Genomic DNA, 26,903 nt, shown 5'->3' on the forward strand with positions numbered 1-26,903 from the left:
TTCTTTTCCCGTTTTCCCTGCTACCTTCTTCAGATACTTCATCTCCACCGATACTATTCTACTTTTCGTTAAACAACGGTTGCAGTGAAAATAAAGACATAACATCATAAATTGAAAGTGTATATTTAACATGAGAATAAGAACAAGTGTGTAAACAGAACCAGAATCAGTTAATTTAGTAAAAACTTGTTCCAATCGAAGCGCAGGCCGAAATAAAAAAGTGAACTTGCTTGAGAAGTGAGTTCCACTCCGAGAGTTCGAATAATTAAAATATTTAATGAAGTTGATTATTAAAAGTGAGGAATTCTCTAGCAACGGGGGTTTACATAGTATAAAACCGTTAAAAAATGTAATAACGTTAAAAAAATTGTGACATATTATTATACTAGATGTAAAACATTATAGAAGTAAAAATCGATCCATTATCTATCTTGATAAGATATGGTATGATACCCATGATACTTGAAATGAAGGATGTACAAAAGCACTATGAAATAGAAGAAGACACATCACAATCATTCTTGTAAATTTTGCTGTTTAACCCCTTGGTTATTAAACTAAATTGGTAGAAATCATTACGATGTATGCAGTCATAAATATTTTGTATATAATACAAAATGATAACAATTTGTTATATCTATTTTTATATCCATACGGTCCAATAAGGATATAAATTTCTTTTTTAAGTGCTCCCTTATCACTGTGTTCATGTATAGTTTCAATAACTGGTTTTTAATAATAATATTTGCTCAACTGGAAGATGACCTAGATAATTTCACACAATTAGGGGATTATGTCATTATTATTTATATAGGTATTAATGCAGTTCTGATTATTATTTATGTTTTCCCGATCGTATAAATCGTCGGAAATTATCAGCAACAATAATGACTCTATTATTCATTCGTATATATAGAAAAAAAATACAGCATGTAAAACTTTCGAATATCGAAAGAATTTTCAAATTGATTTTATACAAACAAAATATTTATACAAATCAATGACATTGAGATAATTTTAATTAATTCACTTTTATCGTTCTGTAATTAATGAATGGTGGATGGTTTAATGATAATATTGAATTTATTGTAAACAACTGCATTAATTAAAATTTAAGATAATACAAATACAACAGCAATATGTTGTTGATTATTTATATTAGCAAAATATTGACCGGATAAATATTTTGGAAAATGGTTTTAAGCAAAACAGTTTCAAAGGAAAACCCATTCAATATTCTTCAACATATTTTTACTTTGTTCGCAGCTTCATTCGGAAGAGTCGCTTCGCCAGTTTGGTGTATGATTGAGTGCTTAATCGCAATATTATCTAAATCAGTCATGTCAAAAATACGACCATAGGGCCATTTCTGACTCCTGGGCCATATCAATAAGGCCCGCGATCACAATGTGTTACAGAAAGAAGAATCATGTTTTTTAAAGCTTTTAGACTTTGTTTCAAATGTTTCAAATACTCGTACTCTCAAGTCTATGGATGTTTATAAGTAATTTCAAGTGCAGCACGTGCTTCAAGTGAGAGAGAAAGACAGTATAGCCATCTCTTAGCAGCAAGCGGAAATATCCTATTATTTTTGTCGAGAACGATAGACTAGAACCTTCTTTAACTATAGAAAACGAGTGCGTCGGTGCGACGTGAGTCAGTTGAGTAGAGTAATCGAAGCGATACGGTTGGAGGAGGATTTTAATTGTACTGCTTAGTAGTGATTGTGAAGGTTTTGTGCATTTGTTTGGGTAGTGCGTGTGCGATATCCATAATCATTGAGTCGAGTTCCATAATTGTTAGAAGCTTTCATGTTAGAAAAGGGCAAATCAATTTTATATGACAATAACTGGTGGATTGATTGTGCCTTTTTGGTAGATACGAATAAACACACTCGACTGATCTGAATATAAATTTACAGGGTAAAAATCTCATTGTCACTCATATGTATTCATATATTCAAGCCTTTGAAACAAAGTTGCATCTGTGGGAAAATCAGGTAAAAAATCAAACTTTGGACCATTTCCCTCATTTAAAATCATTTGGTACAGTGAACGAAGAAAAATTTGGATGAATATTCTCAGCTTCTGCAAATTTGATTACGGAAATCAACAATCGTTTTGAAGACTTTCACAAAATGAATGAAATGGAATTCCCAATTTTCAACAATCTATTCAATCTTTCAACCGTTCATTTGGAAATGGAGTTGATAGATCTTCAATCGGACAGTATTTTGAAAGAAAAATTTAATGAGATTAACGCTCATACATTTTATACACAATATATCAAGAGTTTGGATAATTATCCGGAATTAAAACAACAAGACAAGTCAGGTACCTGGATCCTCGAGCTCAACATAATTACCTACCATCTTTTATAACTTTGATATTATTTTTAACAACCGTATATTATATACTTATATAATTCAATAAGTAAATAAAAATAATAATTAAGTTTTTTTTATTTTCAATCTGGCCCACCTACGAATTCAAAATTTGATATATGGCCCTCTGCAAAATTGAGTTTGACACCTCTGATTTAAATTTTTATAGCATATTGGATTGGAAATATAACATAAAAAGTTCTTCCATATAACATAATATCATCAAATTTGACATCATAAGTAAGTAAGTAAGTAAGTCTTTTTGGTCTAATCCTTTCCTCATCGTAGCTCAAGGTTGTCAACCCCACCTCTTCATGGTCAATGTCTAATCCATTTTCTAATTTCAGATTTATCTCTTGCTATTTTCACCAGTCTATCGTCTGTCTTTCGACTTGTTGCTTCCATCGTTTCTTATGCTGTGATACCCATTCATTAATGTTATCTACGTCATATGATAGTCTGATGTTTACGGCTTTCTCGGTTTAGTAGTGCTTTTCCCAAGATCCGCTTGAGAAATTTTATATCTGTGGTCTCCAAAATTGTGAAGATATCCCTTATACCACAATATTTTCTTTCCTCTTGTAGTGTGACAATAGCTTCAGTTATTTTTATTGTGATATTAAGATATCAATTTGTAATCAGTAGACCTCTATATTTTTGAGTTTGTTTCATCTTTTTTTTTTTCGAATTCTGGAGAAAAGTGATTAACGTTCTTCTCAAATTTTTATCATTTTATCGTATCTCTTCTATAAAAATCACTAAATCTGAAATAAAAAAGAAAAAACACTCATCGATTTCATGCAACAAGGGATGACAATAAACTCAGACAGATATTGTGAAACGTTAACCAAACTACGGCGAACAATCCAGAATCTCTGGGGAGTGCTTTTGAAAAAATTAGATTAACTGTTATGCCCCAGCCAACGTTCAGCCTGGACTTCTTCTCATCTCCTTCTTAAGCTAAAGGTGACAAACGCTTCAAGAGCTACGATGGAGTCCAAGCCGAGGTTACGATTTGATTTAGTAATACAAAATTAGTGCACTGTCTTCAGAGGTGTCGAAAAAAATGAAGACTATGTTGAAAAATAGACAGCAGTGTGAGCTTTTCAGCTATGTATAAATTGATAACAATAAACAATGTTTTCTATTTGTAAAAAACTTTTGGTACAACCCTATTTGAACATTAATGCCAGAAGATTCCCTATCCAGTGAAGCCGTTCTCAATAATATTATATTTTTTTATTTTCTAATGATTTGAACTTGTGTAAAAAAATTATGTTTACAACTAATAAATTATTTCTTATTATTACATAGGGCAGATATCTTAATATTTATAAAATAGATAAGGAACCTTCAATTTTGGGAAATGATTTATATACAATAATTTTAGAAATCTATCAATGGTAAAAATGATCGAGGCATTCTGAGCAAAATTTATAATTTTCATAAATATAAATGTAATTATGGATAGCTTGAAACACAAAACATACTCAATAAGGTCAACTTGCATCTTAATTTCAGCAACACAAATTTAGTTTCGCCACTTACCAATCGTGGCGCTAGTGTAATAAAAATGTGTCATTACTGTTAATGTCAATTGTCAAGATAAATGAACATTTGTTTCAATTTCCCAAAGGCTTTCCTAATGTGTGTTCTAAATGGGAAGAATTTTGTAAAATTCAATGCTCAACATCAAATTTACGTTTGTGTGGAAATCATTGTCTGAAAAGTGATTTTACAAAGTTCAAAAGAAAGCGTTTGAAGTATCAAGCTGTTCCTACTTCTCATCTGCCTTCATTGTCTACTTAAATTTATGAAAATCACAGTTACGCCAAAGTTCATAACTGTATAGTAAACCAAGAACATTCATATGCTGTATATTAGACGCTAATAAGATCGCCGAAGATCATTAAGTTGATGTTCATGCCTTAACATCTGGCAATTTACCTATAGAAGAGTTGGAGTTTTCAAATGAATTTTTAGATTTCATTGTTGCAGAAGAAATTAGTAGTTTTGACTGTAGTTCATCTGAATACAACTAAATTATCAAAATTGAAAACAGCTTGAAGAAAAACAAAGAGCAGTTAAAGATATCGAAGAAGATGTATGAAATTGAAACATTTGAGTGTATGAAAGAAAGTTTTAATAATGTAATGAAAGATATCATTAATTCACAGTTAAAAACTATTGAAAGACAAGTTACAGCAAATGCATGGACTATACAGGATAAAACCTCTGTTCTTTCTTTGTACAAAAGAAGCCCTTGATTTTAGTTGAGTTTATGTGAATTTAGTTTTTACTACTAAAGTTCTGTGATATGATATGTATCTCTGGTATCACTATTGCTAATTTTTGACATATCCTGCGGGATAAATCGACTTAAACCTTTTAATGTACCTTAGGCTCACTGGTCCCCATGGCAAAATTTTTTTGTTTAATCCCAAAATGATGATACTATTCTTTGCAATCTGTTCAACTGAATTACTGAGTTATTTTTGATTAGTATTTATTTAGGATGAACCGCGAAAATATATTAGTTCTGCCACGTATCATCGAGGGCACCGGCATCGAAAATCCGCCATGTTGTTTGCACTAATAACAACTAAGTTTGCAATTCGTCTTAAGGTATGTTCTGTGGCTTCTTGAACCGACGGTTGCTTCTATTTTCGATATTGAAATGTATAAAATGACAATTCAGAATAGAAAATCTTTGTATGGTTATAACATATTTTATTCCGATAATATTAGCATGTGATCTGTTAATTGACAATAATTATCGGAATTGGCAATGGACAGAAGTTAGTTCAATGCGTCAAAAATTGTTTCTACGAAAACACAAAAATGAGAACAGAAATGCAAAAAATTGAATGTAGAATGTGAACTAAATAATTGAAATAATTTTCAAATTTCCACATTACTTTTTTTGATATTAATGACCAAGTTATTACATTTATAAATGCTCAAGAATTTTCGTTATTTTTTCGTATTATCAGCTTAGACATATTTTAGTCAATTCGTGGTAGTAATAATGACGTAAGTCTAACGTCAGACTTAATCAAAATGTATATTTATGTTCGAAACTCATTAATTAGGTGAATGTTTGAAATCGAAATAGAACCGAAACAATTTAGTATATTGCAACTATTCGTTCATAATAGCTACAAATTTCATCTAAATTAAATTCTTCCTGTCGAAAATATCCGACGACAAAATTACCATTGCTAATAATAGTTTCAATTATTATCAGCCAACTGGTTATATCTTCTCTTTTTTTAAAAGACCTTGAAGCTATTATCAACAGTGATTTTTTATTACCTTGAACATGACCGTTATTCCGTTGTTATTGGTAAGCCACAATATAGTAATTTAATTACATAATTCATATAGATATTTAAAAATTTCAGTGTAAATAAATACTGCAACTATAGTTGTTACAGACATGCCACAATAGAAGAAACGGTAGTGCAATTGGATGCATCTTGTTAGAAAATAAGTCCATCATTTAAATTTCGAGCATTAGATAGAAACCCGACTAGAATGTTTTGTGGAGGATATCAGGTAATTCCACAACCTGGTCTGGACAAGGACCTGATTAGGATGTAACGCAGATCACTAATGAGGTCCTAATCAGGTTTATCTTATATGGTCATGATCAGGATTACCTTATATGGTCCTGATTAGAAATGCATCATAAGATCCTAATCAGGATTGCCTTGGAACTGGTTTAATCACGATTACCTAGCATATCCCTGATTAGATTTTCATTCTGGTTTGGAGTAATTGGTTCACACAAGCAAAATATATGCTTGAGAATAATCTATTAATTATAGAAACATATAAAACTAATAAAACCAATTAACATCATTTTGAGAAACTTTTTAGATAAACCAAAAAACAAGAATCATAAATCCTGCCTTTTCTTCCAAAATTTCAATAAATACTTTTTGCACTTGTTACATAAATAATTATTAACAACCCACTCATCGCTATAAGATTTTTACATTTGTTTCGTACAAAAAACTTGTGAACACATTAAATACATTCCTAACAAAAGACTTTCATTCACAAATAGGAAAATTTGACATTTGACAGTAGTAATGTCATACAACTGGATGTGAGCCAATGAAAGAGAACGTTCGTTAGATCCGAACGCTTCTAATATGAACATTGATGAAATAGAAGACATGACTTATCCAAATTTCTAAATTTCGTGTAAAAATATTATCGTGTCAGGTAAATTTGAGAGATTCTTCGTAAGGACATGATCAGGAAAACCTGATGAAAAATTATTTATTTTATATAGGGTTATCCTGATGTGATCCTATTAACCTGATAAGAAATAGTCTTAATTTTAGTAAAGTGATCCTCACAGATTCCTTGCATGGACATGACCAGCAAAGCCTAAAAAAAATTAATTTATTTTCAATAGAGTCAACCTAGCTCAGTGTTATCTTAATGTGGACCTCGCCAGGATAACCTGATATGAAATATTTTTCTTTTTAATAAGGTGTTTTATATTTTAACCTGATAAGGTCATTATGATGTATTAAGGAAATGAGGAAAAAAGTCTAATCGTGAAGATAACTACTATATCTGTATTCAGGCACTCGTTATCTATTCTTGTTCTATTTCAAGAATTCTAGATTCTCCTTTGATGCAGTGTAACCATCTTGGATTCGGCTTTTTCCAGCTAATTCGACACTGGAAATTCTTTCCTGGATTGACTCTTCATCCATCCGTCCGATGTGACTCACCCACTACAATCTATCAGTCTTATAGTCGTGACCATGATCTTGTAAACAGTGTAAAGTTCTTGATTAGGACGTATTATCCATTGGTTATTTTTTTTTTACTGGACCGAATATTTTCTTCATGATTCTTCCTTCAGAACGGTAGTATGATCTTTGCGTCACATTTTAGTTAATATAGTCGCTCGTATAATATTTTGTTATAGCGAGATGTTGAACTTGAGTCCAAAAATATTTGTAACTAGAAAAACTAGACAAGGAGATTTATTTATAGCAAAACTTGTGAAGGAGGACCTTGAAGCTTTGTCTTAAGCGAAATTAATATGAATATTCCATTTTTCGTTATATAGATGATTACATTACTGCTATACCAAAAAATGAAATTGGAAACATAAATCAAAAATTCAATTCTTATCATTAAAAACTTCAATTCACAATCGATGTGATGTCACATTATATGAAATCAACAATAATAGAAGAACATAATGGTATACAAAACCATTTTGGCTCTCAAGATTCAAACTTTTTTATCATACTTTGTCACAAAAGAGATCAGTACCTAATTATTAGTTTGAAGTTTGACTAATAGAACTGTCCAACTATCTAGATACTTAGCTATTCAAAAAGCAAAAACTGCATTGAAAAAATAACTGGTAACATATTCCAGAAAAGGATAACAGATACATGAAACAATTTTCCTTGTTCCATATGTACAAGGACTTTCCCAACAGCTAACAAATCATATCAATAATCCAAATATTTTATGTATATTTCATATCCAAAAAAAAAAATAGTAATTTTATGTAGCAGGTATCTTGTAATGATTGTGACGCAGTTTACATAGGACAGACATATCAGTCTTTAGAAAAACGAATAAATAGCATACAATAAAAATGTTTTCTATCAAAACCGACCTGAAATCAAGACTATCGATTACGAAAAACATATAAAAAGTTCTAGGAAGTAAAGTTAAAAAACTAAAAGAAAATTTATTCCTCTTGTTTAAACTAATATTCTATTTTGATTTTAGCATGTAATATGTTGTGGGAGATCTATTAATTAATCTTAATGCAAATTGTCAATGTCAAATCATATTTTCGTAAAGACCGAAATAGGTGGAAACGTTAAATTTTTACCTGTTATTTTAAACCGATTTTCTATCAAAAGAGAGCTAATATCAAGATAAATTATCACGAAAATTGGATAGAAAGGTCTAAGAAGTAACAGGTTAAAGAAAATGAAACAAGTAGAAAAGTTCTCGCACTCTCGGTCCCTTTTTTATTGTTACCAATCAATAAATATTAACAAAAATCTTAATTTATGAAAAGAAATTTCCATGAAACGAGAAAAAGGATAAACAGATACATGAAACTATTTTCCTTGTTCCATATGTACAAGGACTTTCCCAACAGCTATCAAATCTTATCTATAAATACATTAGTATAAATCGTAGAGGACATAATATGTTATCCAAAAACATAAGTAGTAATATTATGTAGCAGATTACATTGTAATGATTTTGACGTACTTTACATAGGACAGACATATCAGTATTTAGAAAATCGATTAAAGAGCATACAATAAAAAATTTTTCTATCAAAACCAACCTAAAATCAAGAGTATCCATTAAGAAAAACATCTAAAGGTTAAAGAACTAAAGTTAAGAAACTAAAAAAAAATTTATTCCTGTTGTTAAAAGAAGTATTCTATTTTTATTTTATTTCAGTATTCTTTTGTAGGTGATCTATTGATTATTCTAACTATGCAAATTGTTAATGTCAAATCATATTTTCGTAAAGACCGAAATAGGTCGAAACGTTAAAATTTACCTGTTATTATGAACTGATTTTTTATCAAAAGAGAGCTAAAAGCAAGATGAATTATCGCGAAAATTTGATAGAAAGGTCAAAGGAGTAGAAAGTTGCAAAAAATAAATCGAGTAAAAAAGTTGTCGTACTCTCGGGGAAGTTTTTATCGTAAGCAATCAGTAAATATTAACAAAAATGTTGATTTATAAAAAGAAGTTTCCATGAAATATAAACTGGAAAAATATCAATAATTTTGACATTATTTCTGGGTAAATCTCAAAATAATTGATTATTTTATGGTTTATTATAACTTTTATTTTAAGATACCAAATCAATGTTATATGTTGCTTTCAAAAAATTCTCAATTTCGGTGGTTGTTCAGAGATCTTGATTGAAATCTTCACAAGTACGACATTATCGTGATTTAACAAATGTATCTGTTGACATATAGCAACATTAGATGGAATTTTGTATGGGAAAATCACATATTTATTAATTCACTAATTTTTTCCTAATAATGCCAAAAAATTTCTATCGTTCCGGCTCATCTACAGCTATACAGGAATTAAATGCCAAAAAAGAACAAACTGGCTACTAGCTTTTGTAAAGAGATATCGCTGCTACAGACAGACAGACGGACGGATAAAACGCTACTAGCTACAAAAATGCGCTAAAAATAAAGAGGTCTATGCATTCAAAAGATACGAATGACTATGTAAATATATTGTTGAAATAATCTACCTACATTAAAAACAAAATTGATTAGCCTAAATTTCACAATTGGGGTTATCGTTTATAATTAAATGTAATAATATATTTTTCAATAAGCAACTTAATGATTCAAATGAATGAATTTGCATATCATTATTCAGATTACGTTGAAAACTAATTATTACATATCCGAATTAAAATTATATAAGGAGATTTATGTGTGACACAATTTTGCCAAAAAACGATTTTATTCATAGATGTAATCTCCTTCAAGAGCAATACAATCATTTCTACGTTTCACTAACTTCTCGATACCGTGCTTGTAGAAGGATTTGTTATTTGCCTCAAAATAGACTTCGGTTTCAGCAATTGTTTCTTCTCATTGGAGCTGAATTTCTTACTGGCAATCATTTTTTTGATATCAGCGAATAGCCAATAGTCACAGAGGGCCAGATCTGGACTATACGGTGGATTAGGAAGCTATTCGAAGTGTAATTCGTTCAATTTAACCATCGTTGCCATCGACTTTTGAATCGGTGCATTGTCTTGGTTTTTGGATTTTTTCTTCGACATATGTGGCTTATTTTTATTGATTTTTGCATTCAAGCGATCCAACAACTCTAAATAGTATTCCCTATCGATTGTCTCGTCTTTTTGGCGATAAACGATGAACCATATTCCATGCGCATCCCAAAATACTGAAGCCATAACCTTCCCAGCTGACTGTTGTACTTTTGGACGCGTCGGACGTGTATCACCGACTGCTCTCCACTCAGATGAGGATCGTTTTGATCCCGGAGTGAGGTGATGGATCCATGTTTCATTTGTGGTCTTTTTTGATATTTTCTGGAGTAAGCACCTCAATTGGATGACCAGAACGTTCACCATAATAGATGTCTATACGACCACGTTTAAATTCAGCAAATCAATAACAAATTGGTCTTTTCGATGGAGCAGCACTTTTGAACCCATTGCTGATATTGCACAGTATTGTTTTCATCAAGAAGCAATAATAAATTAGCATAAGAAATTGTTTTGAAAATATCAAAAGTAGCTTAAATGGCAGTCACTTTTTTCTGACTAACCGAATTGTCATGAAATTTCACACATGGTGTTTTGAAAGTTGGTACTTCATAAACGTCATATGGATTTGACAAAGGTAACGCCATCTGTGTGTCAGTCACACGACTTATTGAGTGATGGGGGATAATCCCCTATGATGTTCTCTACAAAACCCATGAACAAAAATATTTTGTGGTCGAGACCTGATGTAGCATTTTGAGAAATCTAATAAAATCTCTACCAAAGCTCACACAATAGTACGTAACGTAGATACACAGAAGAAATGTATGCTTGTACACAGAAGAAATGTATGCTTGTACACATAAAAACGGTTGATAAAGACAATAATTACAATGGGTATAAAATATCAAGAAACGTCTAACGGTCAACGTCTTCCTTCATTTTAAAACAATTCAGAGTTGCTCGTTATTTTTGTTTGGTACAATTTATTATCCGACATAAAATATAAATAATTTACAATCAACACACATTACCACATACCTAATTTATTTATTAATATATGTAAAGTTCCTCGTGACATCCTGTATAAACTATAGATACTTTTTTCATTAATGTATCGTGAAAATTAGTTTATAATGAGTGAATCTACGTCGAATATTCATGTTCAAAAAATAGTTTACACAGTTTTCCGAATCTAGGACGGGAGTTTCAATGAAAACGTAACAGTCACAGGTTTTACTCATGTTCCGATAGTCGTTATAATTTGTCGAGGATATTTTTGCATTTGTACCAGTTGTTTTTCTAAAAATAATTCAATGTTAGTGACGTCTGAGAGTAATTAGATGTCGCGTGACATTCAAATCACACCGATCGCGTTAGCAAAAGAGATGAGTTGGCTGACATGGAGTTTCTGTTCAGATCCGCACTGGTAGTAATTGAAATTAAGGAAAAAATATTATAAATGAAGTAACTCTAAATTAAATTAAAGAATAAGGTCAATTTCGGTTTATTAATTACAAGTCTTCGAAAAGCTATAAATATAGTGATGTTTGAGTCTAAAGTTATAATAGTTTAAGTAGTTTTGTTTCGAAATTAGTAGTGTTTAATCAAATAAAGACAATATGGATAATTTAAATTGAATGGTCTATTTATAGCCTTCGATAAAGTAAAAGTAGAATTTATGAAATAAGTAATAACATTTGACCTAGCTAAGGAGCCGATATTCATGCGATTTTGAGGCATTGATGTTAATTTTAACTATTCGTATGAACATGTTTAACAAAAGTTTTCGGAAAAAATTCGTTGCCTTCAATTCAATTCTAAATAACTTTAAATCTAGTTGCCATACAAAAAATGATTTTATAAGGTTTCAATTTCCATATGTCATTTAAATTTTACCTTAGTTATGGCGTACAAGTTAGATATCCGAACAAATATGTATATGGAATTTAGAAGAACGGTTGTTAAAAAATGACATTGTGAATATATTCAGAGAGCAGAGTATTGCACTTACGACAATTTATGAAACAATAAGTGAATTTGATCAAGGAATACCATGTTCAAACCTTCCAAAAATTGGGCGGCCTAAAGCTTTGACTACTGCTTAGTCGAATAGATTGGTGGAATGTGCAAAAGACAAAATCAACTTGGAAGTTAGCTCACCGATAATGGGTTTCTCACATGACCATCAGTCGCGAACTAAAAAGAAAGAGAGTTAAACATCAGAAAAGGAAGAAATGTCTAAAATATACTGAGCAACAGTTGCGCAGAATTCCGATATGATGCAGTGCATTAAGGAGACGTCATTTCACTGTGACAAAAAATATTTCACCTAATCAAGTTCAGAAATTAAATGGATGGATGGATTTTACACGGATGATATAGAAAAACGTCACAATAACGTGAAATATAAATCCAAAAAATAATATGTAGATAAATTTTTGGTCTGGTATGCCATATCCGAAGCAGGAATTTCACGTCCTTATGTCGGGTATGTGAGGGGTGAGGAGTTGGATGCACATATTTATACAGGGAGATGTCTTCCAAAATTGGAGGATTTAGCCTCTTTTTACTAAGCCAAAATATCCAGGTTATATGTTCACGGCATACCATTTGACACGAAAGAAGATAATGCCCCAAATGTTCCTCAGGCTTTCCCTATTGAAGAGTTTTGGGCGATATTGAGTAGAAAAGTGTATGATGATATGATGTAAGCAAAAAATGAGCGAGAGCGAGAGCACTTAACACCGCCGAGGGGTTGTCGAGATTGAGTCTTGGGTGTAGTTTTTGGGATTAGACACTCGTGCTATCTTTTAGCAATTAATTAGCAATGTATTACCCCGGAGAGCGCGAGTCTTTGACTATTTTTGTCGACGTAGTAACGTATCCAGGTTGCCGCAGTTTAACACCGCCGAAGGGTTGTCGAAATTGATTCTTGGGTGTAGTTTTCGGGATTAGACACTCGTGCTATCTTTTAGCAATTAATTAGCAATGTATTACCCCGGAGAGCGCGAGTTTGGACTATATTTGTCGACGTAGTAACGTATCCAGGTTGCCGCAGTTTAACACCGCCGAAGGGTTGTCGAAATTGATTCTTGGGTGTAGTTTTCGGGATTAGACACTCGTGCTATCTTTTAGCAATTAATTAGCAATGTATTACCCCGGAGAGCGCGAGTCTTTGACTATTTTTGTCGACGTAGTAACGTATCCAGGTTGCCGCAGTTTAACACCGCCGAAGGGTTGTCGAAATTGATTCTTGGGTGTAGTTTTCGGGATTAGACACTCGTGCTATCTTTTAGCAATTAATTAGCAATGTATTACCCCGGAGAGCGCGAGTTTGGACTATATTTGTCGACGTAGTAACGTATCCAGGTTGCCGCAGTTTAACACCGCCGAAGGGTTGTCGAAATTGATTCTTGGGTGTAGTTTTCGGGATTAGACACTCGTGCTATCTTTTAGCAATTAATTAGCAATGTATTACCCCGGAGAGCGCGAGTCTTTGACTATTTTTGTCGACGTAGTAACGTATCCAGGTTGCCGCAGTTTAACACCGCCGAAGGGTTGTCGAAATTGATTCTTGGGTGTAGTTTTCGGGATTAGACACTCGTGCTATCTTTTAGCAATTAATTAGCAATGTATTACCCCGGAGAGCGCGAGTTTGGACTATATTTGTCGACGTAGTAACGTATCCAGGTTGCCGCAGTTTAACACCGCCGAAGGGTTGTCGAAATTGATTCTTGGGTGTAGTTTTCGGGATTAGACACTCGTGCTATCTTTTAGCAATTAATTAGCAATGTATTACCCTGGAGAGCGCGAGTCTTTGACTATTTTTGTCGACGTAGTAACGTATCCAGGTTGCCGCAGTTTAACACCGCCGAAGGGTTGTCGAAATTGATTCTTGGGTGTAGTTTTCGGGATTAGACACTCGTGCTATCTTTTAGCAATTAATTAGCAATGTATTACCCCGGAGAGCGCGAGTTTGGACTATATTTGTCGACGTAGTAACGTATCCAGGTTGCCGCAGTTTAACACCGCCGAAGGGTTGTCGAGATTGAGTCTTGGGTGTAGTTTTCGGGATTAGACACTCGTGCTATCTTTTAGCAATTAATTAGCAATGTATTACCCCGGAGAGCGCGAGTTTGGACTATATTTGTCGACGTAGTAACGTATCCAGGTTGCCGCAGTTTAACACCGCCGAAGGGTTGTCGAAATTGATTCTTGGGTGTAGTTTTCGGGATTAGACACTCGTGCTATCTTTTAGCAATTAATTAGCAATGTATTACCCCGGAGAGCGCGAGTCTTTGACTATTTTTGTCGAAGTAGTAACGTATCCAGGTTGTCGCAGCTTAACACCGCCGAGGGGTTGTCGAGATTGAGTCTTGGGTGTAGTTTTCGGGATTAGACACTCGTGCTATCTTTTAGCAATTAATTAGCAATGTATTACCCCGGAGAGCGCGAGTTTGGACTATATTTGTCGACGTAGTAACGTATCCAGGTTGCCGCAGTTTAACACCGCCGAAGGGTTGTCGAAATTGATTCTTGGGTGTAGTTTTCGGGATTAGACACTCGTGCTATCTTTTAGCAATTAATTAGCAATGTATTACCCCGGAGAGCGCGAGTCTTTGACTATTTTTGTCGACGTAGTAACGTATCCAGGTTGCCGCAGTTTAACACCGCCGAAGGGTTGTCGAAATTGATTCTTGGGTGTAGTTTTCGGGATTAGACACTCGTGCTATCTTTTAGCAATTAATTAGCAATGTATTACCCCGGAGAGCGCGAGTTTGGACTATATTTGTCGACGTAGTAACGTATCCAGGTTGCCGCAGTTTAACACCGCCGAAGGGTTGTCGAGATTGAGTCTTGGGTGTAGTTTTCGGGATTAGACACTCGTGCTATCTTTTAGCAATTAATTAGCAATGTATTACCCCGGAGAGCGCGAGTTTGGACTATATTTGTCGACGTAGTAACGTATCCAGGTTGCCGCAGTTTAACACCGCCGAAGGGTTGTCGAAATTGATTCTTGGGTGTAGTTTTCGGGATTAGACACTCGTGCTATCTTTTAGCAATTAATTAGCAATGTATTACCCCGGAGAGCGCGAGTTTGGACTATATTTGTCGACGTAGTAACGTATCCAGGTTGCCGCAGTTTAACACCGCCGAAGGGTTGTCGAGATTGAGTCTTGGGGGTGGGTTTCGAGATCAGATACTCGTGCTATTTATTAGCAATTAATTAGCATATATTACCTCGGAGAGCGCGAGTTTAGACTATATTTGTCTACGTGGTAATGTATTAAGGCTGTCGCAGCTTGAAACTGCCAAGGTTGTCATGTTCGAGACTTATGGTGACTTTCAGGGACTAGTGCTGTCTTTTAGCAATAAATTATCCACTCGAGCTGCCTTCTATAGGTTTCACCGTTGCCGAGATAATTAGCTGCCCTAGCTAATATTAAAGTAAAAGGAAACGAGTTTCTTGGCAACGGCGTGAGCAATAAAATCGCTTTTTGTGTTTAATTAAGTAGCAAAAAATTATGGTACTGGTCCAGGTGCTTCTTCCTAAAATGGCTGTCGCAACTTAATATAAATGGGTAACTTAGTGGAAATTCTTTGATAACGTGTACCGAATCTACGATATAAAATTAATATCAACCACCCTAAAGGTTTTGTATCACTCAAGAAAACCCAAAACATGATCTATTAGCATACTTTGAGTAAGAAACTATTTTACAAAGACAAGTGAAATTTTATTGGTACGAAATCTGATAAGTGACACCATCAATTCCAATCAATGTACTTACACACATAAAATATTATCAGATGTTTTTACACATTTATCATTTCACGATCTGATATTATCTCACGTATATTTCAGTTTTAGTTCATAATTGTAATATAGTTTATTTATTATTATTAACTTCCATTACACCATTCGAATAATAAATAGATCTAGTTATGTTTATAATTCTATTAATTAATGACCCACTTTCTATGTGATCGAAAAAAAATGACATGAACAAAGTCCGATGAAACTATAATCGTGTTATATCGTAATTAATGAAACATAAATTCCGCTTCAATAAAACTTTTTAAATTCTATAAAATAATTTTTCCGTAACGTAAGCAAGGGGAAATTTAAAAACATACCACTCTCTTCTCTAATGGGACCATCCCCCAAGATTGACCCCAACAAAAATTTTGTAGTAATCAAGTAAAAGCGTATTTATATGCCAAGGATAGTAAGTAGATGATTATATTAATACATATAATTTGTTTAAATGAAAATTGATTTACCACTTTTTTATTTTTATTATATATTGGCTCTACAGCCATTACGGATGATAGCCGCCCTTTCGGGTTCTGTTGATTCATCTTCTGCCGAAAATCACTTCCCTCATTATCCTTTTACATTTCTGTATACTTTGGGCTCTTCTATGGTTGACTTCCACTCGGTTACCTTCCGTATCTCTTCTTGGATTATGTCCAAACCAATTAAGCCTTGGTATCTTTATCGCTGCTAACTATATCACCATCTTTGACCTCGTTGTTGATCCCGTGGTTCATTAACCTTGTTGAGTATCCTCCGTCGGTTTTGACGGGTTCCAATTTCTTCCTTAGGATCTTTCATTCCATTTTATTACCTTAACATCATTATTTTCCGCGTTTTATTGTTAGAAAGATAAGTACTACTATTTTTAATGTGGGAAAGTCAAAAGCAGTCAAAATTTTCGAGAAAATAGTGCGTTCTTTCGAAGTGGAAGGAAAATTTGCATGTAGGTGGGAAGTCAATTTTTTTGCTTTTGATTTAGGTTTTTTCGGGTTTAACATATATTTTATTTTGAGAGATCAATTTTGATAGAGCCATCATATATCTACATACATCAGTGTTTATGAACGGGTATATCTTAAGTAGTATTTATATATACACTTATTTCGCTACGACAATTGAGAAATTAATTTAGAGGAAGACCTTCAGATGATTGACTTGATGAGTTTGGTAAATTTTCTCTTCTTTCATAATCTGAATTAGGTTTCCAAAAAAACAAAGTTGATATTCGTGAATAAAATCAAAGATTTCTTTAGATGACATCAACATTATTCAATAGATTTGAATTTTTTTAAGATGCAAACATGTTAACATGTAGAAACAATACAACATGACTCGAAATAGTTCCTACACGTTTCGCTAATTTATCGGTCTCTGGACAGAGTGATTATCGTAAAAATGATATATAACTTTAAGGACGTAGATGTATTGGCGCTAATATATACCAACCAATAATATATATAAGAATATATACAAAACGTAAAATTAAATTGAATCGCGCGTGCCGTATTTCTAAGAGCAGCGTAGCTCCACTGAGATCTGGGCGTTTGAGATCTGCTCGCTTCGCTGTCTCGAGTAAAAGTGAACTTCTCTTCGATACAAAACATCTCGCCTGGGTTCGTGCAAGTAAGGAATAGAAGGAAGTGCTATGGAACATGTAGAAACTAGAAGGATGTAGGTGTGTTGGTTTTTTGTAAAACGTGTACCAGATATATCGGGGAAGATTGATTTAATTGCAAGCTATTAAGACATTAAGAAGGTGATAAAAGAAAGATAACTTGGGATTTCCGGTATCGAATGATTATAGTTTAATTGAGAAAGGAAAAAATGTCGTGAATGAATGTGTTCGAAAGGCTGTATGTGATATTTGAAAAAAAAACCTAAAGCGCTTCCCCTCTTCCAATAAAACTGCGAACTAAACGCCATAGCAAATAACATCCCGTCCCATCCAATAGTCGGTTTAAATCCGTGGCTTCAAAGGAAATGTTGCAGGATCTCATTCGTTTTCGAAGGATAATTAGTACTTGGACACAAAAAGCGGTTTGATAATTGTAATTATTATGATTAATTATCTATTGATCATACTTGAATTATATATGAACTAGTCAGAAGAGGCACTCTAAAATCTCTTCTGAAATGAAAATATCAATTGAGAAGTCAAAAAAAAAACGATGAATGCCATATTATTGGTAATATACATGTCAAAAAAGAAGAAAATTTCTAAATCATAATAACACCATATTAAAATGATGTCAAACGCGTTTAATAAATTGGATTCTCTTTTCCATTGATGGAAGTGTTTTATCTTTAAATTTTCGAACCTAACAAAAAACCAAGACATACAGTCTATACACTCCGTTCTACGAACCTTTTCAGCCCTTCATAATAATAGTAACCGTATTTCTCCTCAAATTTTTAAGATTAGAAAACAGGAAAAAGTGGCTGGGTGCTGGATCTGATAAATAATGTGGGTGGTTAATCAATTCGAAGTGGAATCAATGGAGTATCAATAATGGCTCACATGTTTACGTCGCTTTAGCACAACGCCGACTGACGCCTGAATGTCAAAATTGGCGGAATTATTTTCGTTTTTTTTGTTTAAATATTGGGTAAAAATATTTTTTCAACATCAGAAATTAGCAGTTTGGCTACTGGTTGGACCACACTGTAATAGAAAATTTGAGATTTAAAAGCGATTTTTTTTTTATTTTATTGTTCTTAACTTGACATACATTTTTGAAATAACCTACCTTTTCACATTATTATCATCACATTGTGTACACTTGTAGATTCTAAATTGTTGACACATTTTAAATATTATCAAATACTTTGTAACGTAACATTAAAACAAAACATTGTGGATTCAAGTCAGTTTATAAATTACATTTAGTGCATACCGATACCATCACGACACAAATACTCGCGTTTAGAGGACTGTATATTTCGTTTCCATTGAGAATACACTGACTTTGATCTCTTATTTATTGACGATGTATATGTTATAAAACTACCGGGAATATGTCCATTTATTTCTTTCATCCCTTCGGAAACTTATTTGGGGTAATATAGCGGTAATAAAATAGTTCAATAAGATTCGTGAGCTTTCAATGAAAATTCATCCATAATGAACCATTTCAACGTTTCTTCATACAAAATTATTCCATTTACATACTTACAGATGATTGACTTGACAATGAGTTTGGTAAATTTTCTTTTTCTTCATAATCTGAATTAGGTTTGCAAAATAACAAATTTTTTCAGCTGATAATTTAAATTATGATGATATGCAAATTTATAAACGTGGATGACAATATATAAAAGAATATATCCAAAACGTAAAATTAAACTGAATCGCGCGTGCCGTATTTCTAAGAGCAGCGTAGCTCCACTGAGATCTGGGCATTTGAGATCTGCCCGCTTCGCTATCTCGAGTAAAAGTAAACTTCCCTTCGATACAAAAAGTCTCGCCTGGGTTCGTGCAAGTAAGGAATAGAAGAAAGTGCTATGGAACATGTAGAAACTAGAAGGATTTAGGTATGTTGGTTTTTGTAAAACGTGTACCAGATATATCGGGGAAGATTGATTTAATTGCAAGCTATTAAGACATTAAGAAGGTGATAAAAGAAAGTCGTGAAATAGAGACGTGGCAAATTTATTATGGAAAAATATATTCGGTAAGCCAACGTGTTTTAATCGTTAAAACATTTTATCAAAACCAATCATCGATCACTGTGACGATGAAAAATTTACGAGAAACAACGTACCAACAAGACGCACTATTTATCGTGTAGTGAGTGATTTCGAAAGAGGGACTGTAGCTGATAGGCCCAAGCATAGACCACAACGTACTGCAAGATCGACTGAAAACATTACTGCTGCTCAAGAAAGTGTTCAAAACAATCCATCAACCTCAATTCGACGCCGTGCTCAGGAGCTTGGTCTTCAAAGAACAACTTTGATCACAATTTTGCACAAGGATTTGCATTTGTTTCCATTTAAGATTCAGTTGACACAAGAGCTTCTTCCAGAAGACTATTTACGAAGACGTGTGTATGACAATAGGATGTTACAACTCGCCCATGACTACCCCGATTTTCATGAAAAAACCCTAATGAGTAACGAGGCACATTTTCATTCGGATGGATATGTGAATAAACAGAATAGTCGGTTCTGGGCAATGGAAAACCCTCAAATTATTCATCAGTCACCTTTGCAGCCATTGAAAGTGATAGTCTGGTGTGCAATTTGGTCAGGAGTATTCATTGGACCTAACTTCTATGAAACTTAAAACGGCGTAACGTTAACTCTCAATGGGAAGCGATATCGGGATATGATTGAAAACTGTATACTTTGGGTTCTACATCAAGTTATTTCAAGAAATGGTGATGTTGATTGGCCTCCACGATCGCGTGATTTGACTGCTCCAGACTTCTTTATGTGGGGATAACTGAAAAGATTGGACCTAACTTCTATGAAACTTAAAACGGCGTAACGTTAACTGTCAATGGGAAGCGATATCGGGATATGATTGAAAACTGTATACTTTGGGTTCTACATCAAGTTATTTCAAGAAATGGTGATGTTGATTGGCCTCCACGATCGCGTGATTTGACTGCTCCAGGCTTCTTTATGTGGGGATAACTGAAAAGCAAGGTTTATGCAAACAAACCAAAAACGCTTCAGCAACTCAAACAAAATATTCGTGATGAAATTAATGAAATACCGCGTGAAATGTATGAGAATGTAATGAAAAATGTTCTCAAAAGGGCTCGTATTTGTGAGGCTAATAGAGGCGAACATTTATATGATATACTGATAACAAACAAAGTAGTATATCTTCCAGGCGGACACCTTATAATTTAAAATTCAAATTAAAATTGTATGTATGCGAGATTATAGATTCACTCAAAACAAACGAATGGTGGGGAACGAGGAACGCACTTTTGAATAATTTTTACCATTAAGACAAAACGAAAAACCATCAGCTACATCTACGATTTTCCAAAATAAGCAAATGTTTAAGGTGGTTAGGTTAGGTTAGATTAAGAGACTATGACATTGATGAGAAAGTAATAACTATTTGTTACTCTGTTGTTAACTCTTTTATAATTTTTTTTTTATTAAAGGTAATAAACAAATCAAGCTAAATACAAGGAATGAAGATACCGTCTTTATACCTGCAAATGTGCGCTCTATGCACCCTCCTATGAATCTGTACGCTGGAACCGAACCACCGTGTGCTCGATGCACGCATTCAAACAAATAACGAAGAAAAGTAGAAAGGAGAATATAATATAAAAAAAAATCGGAGTGTCTTTATGTCCACGACATATGGTTCACTACAGTTCGCGGTTTTGTTACAAATAGGGACGCATCTTAATAAAAAAAATTATTTTGTTTAATCTGCAGTTTTTTATATTTTCGTTTCGAAATATTTTGATATTTATATCTGATTAAAATAATCTAGACTCTAGAGAGATCAAGTTAAGAAATTGAATACTAACTCAATATAAATTGCCAATCAGTTGAAGAAGAATAGACAAGTAGAAGTGGACTAGAAGCGTCAGACAACATTAGGTAACATTATAAAACGATGCAGATTTATTATATATACGGGGTATCTCAAAACTGATGCCCTGCCTTTCAAGAGAGAAATATACGAATCCTCTGAACATATTTTCGACTCATAGTATCACAACACATCTATTCGAACTATAATAATTACATTCAGCGGACGAAACCGTTGAACAACTGTTTTTGAGCACTAGAAAAATCGTTCGTTGGCACAGGTGACAGAGACAGACCAGATATTGGTTTAATCAAATGTGTTTTCTGTGATCAAACGTTAATTTCTTATTACTCAATTCATTTATGAGGAGGAGTAATATAAATTTGATCTCCATAAATTATTCTGCATAATTTCGTTTTAAATTATAATGTCCGTTTTTATATACAATTTAACAGTGGGTAAGTCATGCATACATCTCGTAATTTTTCAAAAAGCAATTAGAAGAATTACTACCAGATTCACCACTCGTTAAATTCAATAAAAATATTTCGGTTGAACAAAGTAAACAGAGCAAAATGCAGAAAAACATCCTTTATGTAAAAAATAACTGACAGGAATCAAAAACGGCTTGACAGCGAACGTTTAACACATTCCCGATCACTATATCGCCGCTAGATGCGACCAATATCTTACGACCCTTCAACAGAGTCGATCTAATGTTATAGCACGGATTCCCTGCTTTCAATCCAAAAGTAATAAAGTTTTTAATTTAGTAGAATTCTCATTTGTCTTCCATAATATGTAGGGGTTCCATCTTGTTTAACTTACTATTCCATCTAATCTATATTTTGATTAAGACCAAAAAAGTTGAAACTTTAACTTACCAGTCTTACCAGCTATATTTTACATCTTCCGAAAAGTAATTCTCAATCAGTAGAGAACTAAAATCAAGATTTATCAACAAAAATATATAAGAAGGAAGAAATAAGAAGTTAATATTAATCTATGCCAGTCGTTTGTTTTTAGATGAAAATTGGAAAATATATTAAAGTATGCACCCAGAAAAATTTGAAAAAAATGAAAAAAACATCTAAATAAACACGTCTAAAGCATTCGACTGGGCTTTTGGCTCTACCCAGTGCCATCTACTCTAGGAAAATGTGATAAATAATATGGCGAATAAATTTATGGAGTGCAATTCCATTCCAACTAGTACTGGAACAATTCTTAAACGGCTGCCTAGATAAATGAGCCAAATTCTTCTTTTTCTCCATTATGACAATATTTACAATTCGCCGTGTCACAAGTAGCTTTTGATTCGAGAGTTTTGAGAGCTAAAAGTCTTCATCAGTCCACATTCTGCATTATTTGCAAGCTTCAGTACCCTACTCTCCCATGAAATGCAAAAGGAGCAGAAATGGAAACGGTTTTTCACAATTCTTTACTCCTAGGAGTGTACAGACACGCGTTGGCAAAAAGCCAAAACAAACGCATCCTATCTACCGCATTCCAAAAAATCACAAAAATAAGTTACTGTTTTCTATATAAAATAGTATAATTTGAGTTTTTTTACATAACTTACAATTGTATGCTCGTTCCAACCTAAACAATCTTTACTCCACTGCAACAATTTTCTGTGATTTTTCTAAGGCTTTTGATTGTGTGAATCATGATATTTTAATTAACAAATGTAGTACTACGGTTTCAGGGGATCACCTCCGTATGGATTAAGTCATACTTTACCAAATAAAGTTAGTTTGTAAAGGTTTATACAAAGATGTCTTCTTGCAAGCCAATAGAATGTGGATTGCCTCATGTCTCAGTAATAAGCCCTATTTTGTTCCTTATATTTATCAACGACATTGTCTATCTAGAAATCAGAGGTAAAATATGTTTCTTTGCAGACGATACTAGTTTCTTTTGGAGTAACACTGATGTCACATATATTCATAGGAACAAATCTAGTCATCTAACCACCCTTAAATCATGGTGCGATTCTAATCATCTTTGCCTCAACGTTTCTAAAACTAAATTTTGTCATATAAAAATAGCCCTTTATACGAGATAACATTATTGACGACGAAGAATCTGTCTTGTTCTAGGTTTTGTTGTTAACAATTCTTTGGAATGGGAGTTACATATCGGCGCTCTATCTAAAAAATTAAGTTCTGTCTATTTTTCGATAAGATCCGTTTCCAAGGAGCTAAGCTTATCTTTCCACGTTCAGAATTAGTTAAAGGCTCAATACTGTAAAATGCGGAGAAAATGCTTAATCATTTGCCAATTGAAATCAAATCTATCACATCTTTTCCCGCATTTCGCAAAAATTTGAGTTCCTATTTACTGGAAATTGCCTGCTACGCTCTAAACGACTGGTATTCGAATACTAATATTCAATTCTGATCAATCGACAGACTGGTTTAATATTAATATTGATTTTTTAAACAAAGTTTTACATATTATAATATACTTGTAATGTATGTATATTACATATAAAAATGTTAACAATTTAAAAGATAATATCGTTATTTATTGAATTTTTCGTGTGCATTCATTTAGTTATTTGAGTGTTTTGTTTTGTAGTGATTTACAAGTTCTTCTCTAAAAATTGTAAAAAATTTTTTGACAATAAGGCATTCTATCTCTCCTTACTGTCCTCACTAAAGACCGGAAAGGGAAGACCTATTTAATGAGTAAATTTCGGAACGGAAAAATAATTCGGACTAAGCTGAATAGGAATGAAGCCCAGATCCATTAGTTACGCTTTACCAGTTAAGATTTCTAAACACACCGCATTTATATTTCAGTCACCAACATAAGAGTCCCACCGAGAAACACTACCGTCCATCTTATCGTAGAGACCCATTTCGAGCTTATAAATAAAATGAGGAAAGAATAATGGAAAGGGAAATTTCACTCAGTGAATAATTTCCAGTCGGAATCAGACTCAGATCTATTGGTTAAAAAACGCAGTCTTACAAGCAATCCACTCTTTTATAATAGTGACATTCTTTTTCTCATCAGTAATTTTATTCTCAAGCCAATAATTATTTTTTAATAACTTGTGTCTCAAGTGCCAATTCTTATTTGTAAATCGTTTATTCTTTAAAATCTGATTGTCTCTATTCTTGATAGTGAGAACATTCTACAACAGAACAGATGAAAAATGACTTCCAAAAATTCTTCCAAGAATACATGCATGCTAGCCAAACGCAATAATTCAAAAGATATAAATTCAAATTTGATTTCATCTTTCTATTTCATTCCTAAATAATTTACATTAAATACATGATATTATTTATTCAATCTTTATGATGAATTCAATGTTGTTTAACATTTTTAATTCCATTTAGTTAAAACACAAAAAGCTAATAGACAATTAAAAAACTAGAAGAATGTTTATACACGTATATATCTATTAATTAATAAATAAAATGATTGCTAGGTCGTATCCAGTGAATGGTTAAATGTAAACAAAGTGAAGGTGGATTCTAATCGTTATTACTTAACTTTAAAAACAAATTTATTATAGAAAATTTATGCGTTTTGTTTAAAGGTTTAGTCAAAAACATTTCTTTTACTTTTAATACAAATTCTTTGAAAATATTTCCAGTCCGTTCTTCGTATATTGTAGAAATAAAAAAACTACTATTGAACTTGACAAATTTTTGTTTTTATAGAAAAAAAATTTAGTAGTACGGAAGCTTGTTGCATTAGTTACTAAATAATGGAATTAATACGGTTAATAACTTATCAAACATTAGCAAATAAAGATTTTTAACCTCCATTCTTGTACGGTAGGTGTTAAACAGCTACTTCTTTTTTAGAACGAACCAGCAACAGATTCATTCAACCAAAATTTAAAATACCTTAGCTCTATTTATAGCGTATTACATTTAACTTTTCAAAATCTAAATTTGAAAAATCTTTAGTCATCTTTTGCGTAGTTGTCATTTCAATTGTTATTTACAAAATATGGAAAAAACCATTGCGTGAATAATTCAATTGTCCTTGGCGAAATTTTTACTCGCCGTACTTTCCCACGCACCCCGGTGTCAAAACAAATCTGTTGCGCACGTCCGTTCCATTTGCAAAATTATCCCCTTGAGTAGAACTAAAGTTTTTACCAACCTGTAGAGCATGTGAATCGGTGTCGTTTTCAATGTCAGATATCTGCACTCCATCAAGATCAGTATACGATGGTCCACTGTAATCAGAAACTACACTAGATCCACAGCTATTTCCAGAATCATCCATGTTCGAGTCGGCATGCTTGTATTCCGTACCCATAATCTCACTAATGTTAATCACTGATAGGAAGAAAGACCAGTAACCACTTGCACTCGGATTTTTGCACCGTATAAAATTTTTATAATTTTTTCGGTGCTTTTTTTTTCTAATTATTAATGCGCTTTGACGGATTTAGTGAATTAATAACTTGTTCTACCTCGCTTCTCAACTGATCGCGCCGCACTGCTTAAAGTTTGAGGTAGAATTGTGTTTGCTCCACGCGAAAGACCGACACCGTCTCGCAAATTGTAATAGGCGCCTGCGTTTTGTGCGGTGCCTGTATTTTGTGCTGATTAAACTCAACGAGGTTGCCACTCTTACGTGGAATTCTTCGGTATCAGTAACAATATAGAACGGTTGTTGAAATGCAAGTTTCATAAACATAAATGGATTTTATTAAATACATTTTTTGTATTCTTCTAATATAATATTTTCACGTGGGATAAAAATTACAATATAAAATAAAAAGAAATTAAATTGATACAAAAGTTATTTAAATCGAATGGAATTCAAAGGAAAGTTGTATATGTACTATCCTTGAGAAACTTGGAAAAAGTTAATTTTTTTTGTTTTTAAAATATGTCATGAATTTGGAAAATTCATACATACATATAATTTTTGGAAAAACAGAAAGGAAGTTTTTGTATACCTTTATTTTTTAAACAATTCTTTATTTGTAACTTTTTCTATACAACAGTACGATTCTCTAATCAGTGCTTACGACTCTCGCCTGGAGAATAGCTGAATTATTCTCTATATTCTTAATACTATCAGGTATTTTATTAAATCCTTCACTAGCTTGTGTGAGCAGACTATTCAAGCAGTTTTCACAGTTAATTACTACACATTATCTTGAGATCCAGTGATATGATTGTATTTGACGTCGGAGTCTTTGTATTAGATTTTTTTGTTTTATTTATGATTATGTATCTGTTTAATCCACTCTAATTATGGCCAATTTTGGGACATGTATATAAGACTATATAAAGTTTCCGTACTAGTTAATCTATCACTTTGAAAGAATATTATATTTTGACAAAAACAATTTGTTCTAAACACGATGTTTAGTAATTTTTTTTTTAAGAAAGTTCAACTCAGTTCAACATCGCCA

The 26,903-nt window shown here is 33.0% G+C and overlaps 1 protein-coding gene across 1 annotated transcript in view; it reads right to left on the reverse strand.

The window, feature by feature from the left end:
- The window catches only part of LOC130900094 (terminal nucleotidyltransferase 5C), a 191,780-nt gene extending 165,698 nt beyond the window's left edge, over positions 1 to 26,082 (reverse strand). Inside the window, exon 1 of the mRNA XM_057810439.1 lies at positions 25,634 to 26,082. Within this exon, the coding sequence (XP_057666422.1) occupies positions 25,634 to 25,792 (159 nt within the window). The 5' untranslated portion in view covers positions 25,793 to 26,082. The remainder of the gene's footprint in view (positions 1 to 25,633) is intronic.
- Between the last annotated feature and the right edge of the window lie 821 nt (positions 26,083 to 26,903).

Source organism: Diorhabda carinulata, chromosome 12 (assembly GCF_026250575.1).
Source record: "Diorhabda carinulata isolate Delta chromosome 12, icDioCari1.1, whole genome shotgun sequence".
In the NCBI taxonomy this organism is placed as follows: Eukaryota; Metazoa; Arthropoda; class Insecta; order Coleoptera; family Chrysomelidae; genus Diorhabda; species Diorhabda carinulata.